The sequence below is a fragment of the Narcine bancroftii genome, chromosome 5, assembly GCF_036971445.1.
Source record: "Narcine bancroftii isolate sNarBan1 chromosome 5, sNarBan1.hap1, whole genome shotgun sequence".
NCBI classification, from domain to species: Eukaryota; Metazoa; Chordata; class Chondrichthyes; order Torpediniformes; family Narcinidae; genus Narcine; species Narcine bancroftii.
Window position 1 is genome coordinate 100704413 of NC_091473.1, and position 11223 is coordinate 100715635.

Sequence of the window (11223 nt, forward strand, 5' to 3'; positions counted from 1 at the left end):
AAAGATACAAATGAATCCTATGATAAACAGCGTGTTAAAGGAGAGATGCTTGGTTGAATTTTTTGAGAAGATAGTATGTTAGGTTGATGAAGGCCTATGTATTTTTGGATGTTGCATGGATTTTAATTAGGCATAAATAAAATTCCACATGGCAGGCTGGTGACAAAATGCAAAACTTATTGGATCCAAAGTGGAGTGGCAGTTTGTAACCAAAAGTGGGTGAATGGTCAGAACCAATGTTAAATGGATGATCTATTTATGATTATTACCAGTCCAAAACCACAAGACTTAGTACTCTTTTCCTTGCTTTCTATAAAATATGTTTGATTTGGACCTAAGTGTGTTGATGGTACAAAATTGGTCATTTGTTTGACCTGACAGAAAAATGCAGGAAGATATGGACGGTTTGATCATTAGCTCAGAAAATGACAGGCATTATTAAGTTAGACTATCAGTATCATTTTCCCATGGTAAAAATATCACATATTAGAGAACATGCATTGAAGATGAAGGGGGAAAGTTTAAACAGGATGTGTGAGACACAGAGGGTGGAAGTGGGGTGGAATGGGCTCCAAGGATTAGTAGTAGATACAGATACAAGGGTTGCAGTTAAGCGGCTTCTAGCTAGACATAGAAATGTGCAGGTAGCAGAGTTTAGTTTAATGTTTGGCACAGAAATGTGGGTTGACAAGCCTCTACCTGAGCTGTATTGTTTTATGTTCTATCCATTGAACTGGATACATTTGAGAGATCTTGATGCAATAAATTTGAATTTCACCTCTGAGCTCAAATTCTGAGGGCATGTTTTAAACAATTGGGAGAAAGATTTGAGAGGAGATGAAGATTTATTTAAAACCCAGAATGTGGTTGGAGATTACCACTCTGTCAGGCAATGGGTTCTAGAGTTAGAAACCTTCGACATGTTGAAAATGAATTTGAATCTGTCCAATTTGTGTTGTGGCCTGTTGTGCTGAGTGCCAGAATGGTAAGGTGTGATAGGACTTGGTAGCTGATTTTCTTTTTGGCTGGTATAAGTGCAGTGGGTTGAATGGCCTATATTATAAATTTTGATTGATTCCATAACAATGTAAGAAATAGGAGCAGGAATAAACCATACATCGTCTCGATCCTGATTCACTATTCTTTACTCCTTTACCTGAATCTTATAACCATCAACAAAATATGTCCAAATTATTGGAAAAATCTGATGGTTCTTTCTTCATCGATAATAATAATACATTTATAACGTTCTAAAGAGATAATAAGCATGAAAATCATTGAGTGGCATTCCATTCAGTATTTGTACATACTCTTAACACATACCCTAAGAAGATGGATAGAAATATTTTCAGTTTAAAAACCTCAATTGCAAAATGGTGAAAGAAAAACAAATGTATAAATATGCTTTCAAAAATGACAATGCTTTTACATAATTAATACACCTTTTGAATATGTTTTGGTTTGGTCCAATGTGTATTTAATTATTTTATAAATGACACATATATATCACTTTGTTTCTGTTCCAGAACAAATCGTTGTTGCCCATGTACCAGCTTTGCTCCCCTCTGCAGATGATAAAAAGAGAAAGGTTAAATACCCCGTGACCAAGGGAGAAATTAGAAGACGTATTATTCCCCCTGAAAAAATGTCCAAAACTGTCATTAAAAGCTACTTGAGATTAAGGAGGGATAACCGTTTTGATATCCGTCAGCTTCTGGATCTACCTGTAACTGGTTATGACCGAACTCTCCACACTTCTTTTACTCGACTCTGTGAGGGAGAGGCAAAAACACTGACAGAAAACTTTCACCAGCTGAACCTTGGCTACTTTCCTGTTGATGAATGTGCCAGCATGGTGGCAGAAAACAGTGCAGCATCAGAAATATTTGCAGCAAGGCAAGTGAATAATCTCTGTATTTCATTGGGAACAACTGAATGTAATTAGTTAATACAAGTTTAATGTTGGATCTGTCAGGAGGACCTCAATATGAATCAACTTTAGTAGGTAAGTTTTATCAAATGTAAATTAATTTCCCAGTGGTAAAACAAGAAGTTTTTTTTTTTAAAAACCCCTTTCATTCTGACAAAATGCAATGGTTGCTGTGAGGAAATGTCTATTTTCTGGACCTTTCCATTGGATCGATCCAAGAAAATCAGAGAGTTCAATGCTACAATTGAAAATTTTCCTCTATAGATCTGTTTTATTGCATATAACATGCAGAAGAACTTACCCAACTGATGAATTGTGCAAAGCCAATAATGAGATTTGCACTTTAGATCAGAGTTACCCCAACCAACCAATTTTCCCTTGCAACCGCTGCAACCGTGCCTGCCTGTCCCGCATTGGACTTGTCAGTCACCAACGAGCCTGCAGCAGACATGGACATACCCCTCCATAAATCTTCGTCCGCCAAGCCAAGCCAAAGAAAAGAAAGAAAAGTGGTTGTCAAATGATTATCGTGATTTTACAGAATAATGAAGATGTCAGGATTTAGTTTTGTGGTTGATTTATAATTTGGGTAAATAAGGCTTCATGTGGGATAACACAATCAAAACTTTTACCCTGCAGCCCTTAAATTGTGGGAGCTTGTTGGGGTTTTTGCTGATCTTTGGAATATGTTGAACAGCAATTCTCCTTGTCATGGGCAGAAGCTCTCAATATTTATTAATTTAAAGTGAATTTCCATAATATAATTTCTTGGAAAATAATGTATGCTAAGATTTTTTGATGTGAAAGATTTGTGGAGTATTTAATGTGTGTGGTATTTTAGAGGAGAAATTATTTTCAATTTTGCCATAACAAACTAAGGATTGGATTGTAAAATGAATATCATCCTCAGGTTATAGACAATGCCATCGGAACTTGATATAACAGGCAGAATTATGAGTTGTTTCCTGTAACATTTGCCATCAGCTTGTGCAAAGCAGATTCCAATTGAAACATTCTGCAGAAAAATGGAATTAGAATTTCTTGCCCTCCCTTCCTATCACTAGAGAATGATTAAAACAAAACCTGCTATTCAACTTTTGATGTATTTCACAAGAATCGTCATTTTTAACATGTCTTGAATTTTTTTTTTAGTTGCCTTTTGCTTTTCAAAGTAAAATTTGGCAGTAATTTTTTTGTTTCTAATGTTTGCCTGGTTTCATGTTAACTTTGGGATTGTTTCAGTGCAAACAGTATCTATTATTAAATGGATATTATTCACATTACTGAACAAAATAGTTGATGTGAAAATATATGTCAAGTTGCCTTTTTGAGTTCTGCATATACAACTCAGCAAATGAAAAATGTTTTAAATTGCTTGATTTTTTTTTAGCAACCTACTTCACCATATTACAAACATTTTTTTAAATCAATTTTCATGTCACATGCAGAAAAAATGAATGTTAACTTCCCGCTCAGAAATCTTGCTTTGAATGTTCTAAATTTAAGGCAACAGTAATGCTCAGACTTGCCCAAGTTTTTCTGAGTTCATCCAGGATTTCAGGACAGGCCTGAATCTACATTGGCATCTTCCTCCATACAACCTCTCATGTAGGTTGCCCGTTTATTACATCAGTTGGCTTTTCATCAAGTAGGGAAATGTGGAAATAAAGCTAAATTAAATGTGCTACTAAATTGACTCAAGTACATCAGTATGTCCTTTTAGTTAATTTTAAATGTTTTTCATTGCTTTTGTTTTTATTTTTATTTTATGACAGTTTTCAAGTGATTTTTAATGTTTAATGCTAAACATTCAGTTTTGGTGACAACTTTGATAGATAGTGAGTTGGGAGTTTGGCTATATCCATTTGATGAGAAGAACAGCCACTCAAATCAAATAGAAAGATGGGATTTGTTCAGATATTTGTTTGAATGGCAGCTTTTGTTTGGGCCTTTACAGGAGTGACCAGCACTGCAATACCAGAGAAAATCTAGGACAAACTTGAGACTTGTTTCACAATATTTGCAATCACCCCTCACAATTTTTAAGGATGGCTGGTGTGGGAAGTTGAAAAATTCAGATTAATGCACATGGAGTGAAACACGAAAGTCTGCAGACACTGTGATTGTAGTAAAAACACAAAAATGCTGGAGGAACTCAGCAGAGGTCTCGCAGCGTCCATAGGAGGTAAAGATATATATTAATGCATATGGGGTGTTTTTCTTAAGGTGGAGGTGACCCTGTTTCAACTGATCCTGTTTCCTAATGACATTGCTGGATATTCAAAATAAGATAAATACTGTTTCTCTCTGATTAATCATTTTGACATTAAAAGAACTAAAAACGTCTTCTGCGGATATGCCTTAATCTTTCTAATCTATTATCTAATCTTTAATATATGATTTGGAAATAAGCACCTACTGTCATTCATGTTGGAATAACTTGAGCAAAGCTTTATTTAAATTTAGACACACTGCACGGTAACAGTCCCTTTTGGCTCATGAGCCCATGCTGCCCAATTAGTACACCCTATAACCCCAGTTTCCTCCCAATGGTGGGAGGAAACCAGAGGACCCAGGGGAAACCCTCGCAGACATGGGGAAAATGTGCAAACTCCTCACAGTCAGCGTTGAATTTGAACCCAGGTAGCTGGTGCTGTAACAGCATTGCTCTAACTGCTACGCTACCATGTCATCCCTTCTTACTCCATTGTAAAGAAATTGGGTATTTCAAATTGATGTCTCCCTGTTGTAGCCATGTTACTTTTAAATAAATGACTAAAATAAAATATGGCATTGAATGTATTTTTAAGTTTTATAGTTTGGATCAGTATATTTGCATAGTCACATGTCTTTTAAATTATTTACCAGTCGTCCAAAGTTTCTTGTGGAAAGGAGTCTCTGCAAATGTTGAATTTTCTAAATCAGTTCAGGTGTATTACAATTGTTTAAAACAAATTGTCCTTAACAACATAGCAACAAAAAAAAATCCTGTAGATTTGTATATTACCAAATACCTGGTAATTCTAAACTTCATATAAATATTTCAGCCCTTGGTCACTTGAGATTGAATGATGTGGAGTCAGTCGCTCACTGGAGTAAAGAAGAGAAATTTGACACTGTTTTTGGACCAAAATATTTGAAAGCATGTGGATAAAAATAAGGTGTAGGTGTTGGGGATAGAGTTGAACAAGTTGAGATGCTTGAATGAGTTGGTGTAATTTAGCGATTATACTACTGCTTTGAGATAGAAAACCCATTCAGTTAGTAAGAGAAATTTTTTTACCAGATAATGTTATTTATCTATCATAAAACTTTAAATTGCTAGTGATGGTTTTTCCCAGGGTCAGTAATTTTGAAAAATTGGATTAGCCTGGATGAACTCTTTTTGATCAACATTGTATATTTTCTACGATTCCAGTGATGTGACTTGGTCACAGGAAAGGGAGGAATAGGAAGAGAAGCCAAGTGAGAGGTGTTGAGGAAATGATTTTTCTGATTTTTGGACCAGCACCCAACCTCTGCACTTTTGTGGAGATTGAAATTTAGAGCTATAAGGGAACCCAGAGTTTAAGCCTGGGCAATGAGCATGGAATAGCATCAACAAGATGAGTCCCATGGGAAGAAAATTAAGATGAATATTAGACACATAAATTAAAAAAAATTGGGAAAGTTATTCAAAACAACAAATTATATTTTAAAAGAGATTGAGGTGGGGGGGGGAATTTCCAATGGGAGGTTTTTTTTAACCAGGGGCATGGGATTAACAAAATAAAGGAATAGCAGAGGCAAGTTTTAAAAAAAAATGCACAAATTAGTTGTAATCTGAAAAGCAAAGTTTGAAAGTGTTGGAAACTTATTCAGTTATATCTTTTGGTAGGAAATGTATCAAGTACAGATTAGTCTGTTGTGCTCTGTGTTTCATAAAATAGAAATGTACACAGAAACTGGTCTTTTTGGCCCACCTCCTCCTTAGTGACTGTATGTCTAGCTACTAGCCCCATTTACCCACATCATGTATGTCTCTCTCATTGTCTTTCTTATCCAATTACCTGTTATTTTCTTGCTTCACTTTGAGCAGAAACAGTTATTAAAGGTTTCCCCAATTTTTGATTTAGTGAAATAAACCTGTTTGTTTATTTCTCACTCCCTTCCACTTCCTTCTCCATCTAGTATACATAATACATTGGATTTTCCAGCGTGGATGATGAATAATAAATAACAAATGCGTGTTTTAGTGTCATTGGTATGCAATCAGTCAGTTATACTGTGGCTGCTACTTTTGAAAGAAATTTAATTTCAGGTCTACTTTTATCATTTGGGTCTGTGCTTCTGTCTTTGAAATTTTCATTAATATTGGTAGGATTTTTTTCAGTTGGGACTCTAAAACCTGTTTTATCTTGAGACCTCTGCTTCCAGAAATAGATTTTGATTTCTAATTTTTGTCACTGAAAAAGAGTGAATAAAAGAAACCCGTAATGTTGATTGAGAAGCTTATTTTTGTTTTAATTTTCTGCAGAAAGGTGATTGAAGATCTTGACTCAATCATGGACAATTTTCTATGGCAGGAACATCCATATAATTTAATCACACATGGATTTGGTCCTCAGAACATCAAGGTGGTTTTGAATTTGATCAAGCTACTTCTACGACAATCACTACGAAAATCCTCATCCTGATGCAAACAGATTGGACTACTGGATTTTTTTTCTAAATCAAAATAGTGGAAATTGTTTTTGTTCATTGTCTGTTTATCCAATTAAATACATGTGTAATTAGCTTTGTAAGAACATTTACATAAATGCTCTTTTATAATATAATTTATACAGAAGCCCCTCTCCATAATACTGTCAATGGAACATCGATGAAGTACTCTGTGGAAAATTGGAAAAGAGCAGGCATCTTATAAATTTTGTTAGAAACTTAGAAGATTGTGTATCTTTATGGCTACTATACTCCAAATCAAAATATATGCCCAGAAATTTGTATGAAATGTTTACACAAATCAAATAAGCATATGTTATTAAATGGTTAAGAATTAAAATACACTGAATATATCATTTTTAATGTTTGCTAAATTAAATAATCTATACAAACAACACAGTGAATCATGTACAATATAACAATAACAGTCCTTCCTGAAGTTAGAAATTAATTTTGCACTTTCACACAATTAGCATGGATGAAATTGAAACTTGATTGAAAGAAAATAGAAAAACTCCAGTTAATGGTCATTTAGCTTTGCCACTGTTCATTGGTAATCAAGTTTTGACATTCATACATAAAATCATTCCAAGACAAATTGTATTTTTTTATAAATCTGGTGCAATGAAAATATAAACAGGAAATAGTGGAATGTGGAGTGAGTGAAAGTAATACTAATCATTTTTCATCTGTGCATTGTATTTATTTAAAATTAAGTGTTGCAAACTATTTCAGGTGAGAAAATGCAGACTACGTTGATAATTTTATTGAAGGACCAATAAAGGACAAGTATAGCAGTTTAGTTGCAAAATACGTGAGCGAAAGAGTTCAGTAGCTGGAAATGAGTGTTTTTACCTTGAACATTGTTGAATCTATTGCATGACATTTGAAAGGGAAGCAAATTAAAGTGCAAAGAAAATGGGAAAACTAACAATACCCAGCTCACACATCACAAGATATAAGAGTGGAAGTAGGCCAATTGGACCATTGGGTCTGCTCTGCCATTTAATCATGGGGTGATCCTTATCACTTAGCCTCACTGCCCAGCCTTTGCCCTGTAACCCTTGATGTCCTGACTAATCAAAAACCTGTCAATTTCTATCTTAAATGCACCCAGCGACCACTTGTGGCAACAAGTTTCACAGACTCAAGACACTCTAGCTAAAGAAATTTCTCAGCATTTCTGTTTTAAATTGACTCCCTTTTATCTTGCTATTGTGGCCTCTTATCCTAGACTCATTTACCATGGGAAACAACTTAGTCACATCTACACTATTCTGGCCTTTCATCATTCAAAATGTCTCTGAGGTCCCCAATCATCCTTCTGAAATCCAATGATTACAGTCTAAGAGCTGACAAATGTTCCTCTTATACTAATTCTTTCATTCCTCATGTAGTGGCCTGCTAACCAGGATGTGACCTGGTGCACAAAATGGCCAGCAAACGAGGGGTGTGGCAAGATGGCATAGAAGAAAGACGTATGTTCCACCTTTCCCCAGCTGGATTATTAAATACCCGATTTTAAAAAGTATAAAATTGGTTAAAAGTAATATTTACAGTTTTTTTGAATAACAGTGATTCACCATGGCTACCAATGTGAAGAAATCTAAAACTCAACTTCAGAAAAAATTACCATATAAAAGTGTAGATGAACTGAGGCCAACCTGTTCAGCTGAATCCACGGAGTTGTTGTTGGGAACCTTCAAGCCTCAGAGGACTCCTGCCCATTCAAGCTTGACCTCTGTGCTGATCCTGTAGTCGCAAGATGGCACCGGCATTCTGGTGAGTTTAGTTATAGCCGACCTGCGTGCACGTGAAGCCGTACGCGCGGGCGGTCCAACCAACAAAGGGACTTATGAACCCGCGACATTGCTGGGTGGCCCGGGGACGTGCAGTGTAGCATTGGAGGATGCTCCTGAGTGACTGGCAGTTCTGCCGGGCATGCGCGGTGCATCCCGGGTCCGTGACCTTTTGGAGAAAGTGTGGGCTGTGGGGGAATCCAAGTGCTGGCGTCGGGTGACCAAACACACAGTTAAAGGACCTATGGTGACTGAAGGAGAAGAGGAACTTACCTTATTGGAATTTGCCCAGGGGGAGGAGCCTGCAATTAAAGAAGGTAGACCTCAAAAAATGGCTATGGAAGCTGGATTGGACTTGATATTCAGTGTTTTGGAAGGGATTGCTTCCCAAATGGATAATATGTCAAAACAAATGTCAACTCAAATGACCCAAGGATTTATGGAGGTGAAAACAAAAATGAATATTTTGTGTGATGAAATTTCAACTATGAAACAAGAAATTACTGTAGTTAAGAGTGATATTGACAGATGTATAAAATCTGTTGATATTGTACAAGATAATTTTTTAAAAATTGAAACAGCCTTTTCTGAATGTCAAAATCAGGTGGAACGCAATAGAGAAAAAGTGGAAGGTTCTTTTGTAGATTGGGGGATTCAGGGAAGGGATTTATTGAAGAAGATTTATTCATTGGAAAATCAAAGCCGGAGAAATAATGTGAAAGTAGTTGGTCTTCCAGAGGACATTGAAGGTTCTGATCCAATAAAAAATTTTAAGCATTAGATCCCAGAGGTACTGGGTAAAGATCTTTTTCCTGAAGGTTTGGAACTGGATCGGGCCCTTAGAGCTTTGAGGAAAAAACCACTTCCAGGACAAACACCGAAGGCGGTCTTGATTCATTGTTTGAAATATCAAGATAGAGAAATTATTTTATGACTGGCCATACAGAAAGCGCGGCAGAGTCAATTCCCATTGATGGTACAAAATAATAGTGTTTTTTAATGCCTATTTGAGTCAAGAGGTTATTAGAAGACGACGGGAATTTAATTCAGCTAAAGATGTCTTATGGCAAAAGGGCTACAAGTTTGTTTTTTGTTATCCTGAAATTTTGAAGGTTTTTTATAGAAACTTTCAATCTCAATTTTTTGAGAACGATCATGATGCCTTGGTTTTTGCCAATTCATTGCCAGAATTGCGAAGAAATGGGCGGTCTTCACCATCGTCTCCTAAGAGGATGGTAAACAGAAATGGAAATGGAACGGGAATGAGTATGGAAAGAATGGAAAGAAAGAAGAGCTGACACAAAGTTTTCTTGACACTGAAGATCCGGAACAATCATTGGGCTTGGAATCATTGGGTTGAATATATTTACTATATTTGATTGTTCTTAATTACATAATGAATATGTATCTGGCTGGGAGGGTGAATGACACTAAAAGCTTTGTCATCTACCACTAGTGGGTTTACCACACCCAGATTTTTAGGGTGTTACTACCTTTGGGTGGTTTTTTTTTTAATTTTGGGGGCTTTTTAAAAGTTTTTTTTGTTTATTGAGGGGTAGGTTTTTTATGTTTTTGAAGAATTATAAAGGGGAGCATTATTTTATAGAGTGTAAATATATTAGTTAGTAAAAATGTCTACTTTGAATTTTGCAACTTTAATGTTCAGGGATTAAATAATCCAATTAAGCAAAAGAGGGTATTGGCTTATATTAAAAAAATGAAAATTGATATTGCCTTTTTACAAGAAAAACATTTGACCGAAAAGGAACATTTGAAATTGAAAAGAGATTGGATTGGACATGTGTTTTTTTTTTCTTCTTCTTTTAATTCTAAGGCAAGAGGGGTGGCGATTTTGATTCATAAATATTTACCATTTGAATTGGAATCTTCAGAGGGAAATGTAGGTAGAATTTTATGGGTGAATTGTAAAATTTTTGCTGAATCTTGGACTTCGCTTAATCTTTATGTGCCTAATATAGATGATGAGTGGTTTATTTCAGAAGCTTTTTTTTATTGTTAATTCAAGCTAATGAAAGTATTTTAGTTGGGGTAGATTTTAATTGTGTTTTGGAACTTTATTGGACAGAAACCCGAAAAGTATAAGGAAATCAAAGACGACAATACAAATCAATGTGTTGATGAAAGATTTAAATCTGGTAGATATTTGGAGGAAAGTTAATCCTACATAGAAAGATTTTTCTTTTTATTCATCACAAAATGACTCGTTTTCTAGGATTGATTTTTTTTTTGGTATCAGCACACCTACAGGGTAGAACACTGCAGCTAGAGTTCTATCAGATTATAATAATCTGACATTATTACTTTTTTCCTGTGCAAGTTCAGAAGTGGTACGTTCATCATATAGATGGAGGTTTAATGCAATTTTATTGAAAAAAAAACAGAGTTTGTTACTTTTGTTAAAGAAAATATCTCTTTATTTTTGAATGAGAATATTAATTCTGTGGCTAGTCATTTTGTATGTATGGGACTCATTAAAAACATATTTGAGGGGACAGGTTATTAGTTATTCTATGAAAGTTAAGAAACAACAACATATGGCAGAAAGTTTAATGTTGGAAAATCAGATTACTGAGTTAGAGAAAGATTTTCAGAAGGATGTGACCGAAGACAAAAAAGCTGCATTAGCAAAATTGAAATTACGCTATAATACTTTACAAACTTATCAGTTTGAGCACTTAATTTATCAAAGTAAACAAGTTGGGAGAAAGAGCTCATCAGGTACTTGCTTGGCAATTGAAAGCTGAACAGGCACCTCGGACTATTAATGCCATT

The 11223-nt window shown here is 35.3% G+C and overlaps 1 protein-coding gene across 4 annotated transcripts in view; it reads left to right on the forward strand.

Annotated features, from left to right (window-relative positions):
- LOC138762761 (uncharacterized) overlaps window positions 1-6971 on the forward strand; it is a 56700-nt gene extending 49729 nt beyond the window's left edge. For all 4 annotated transcript variants that reach the window (XM_069936333.1, XM_069936336.1, XM_069936334.1 and 1 more), the window contains 3 exons: window positions 1527-1896; window positions 3888-4115; window positions 6447-6971. In XM_069936333.1, coding sequence (XP_069792434.1) covers window positions 1527-1896; window positions 3888-3933 — 416 coding nt within the window. In that variant the 3' untranslated portion in view covers window positions 3934-4115; window positions 6447-6971. The remainder of the gene's footprint in view (window positions 1-1526; window positions 1897-3887; window positions 4116-6446) is intronic.
- Window positions 6972-11223: the final 4252 nt, after the last annotated feature.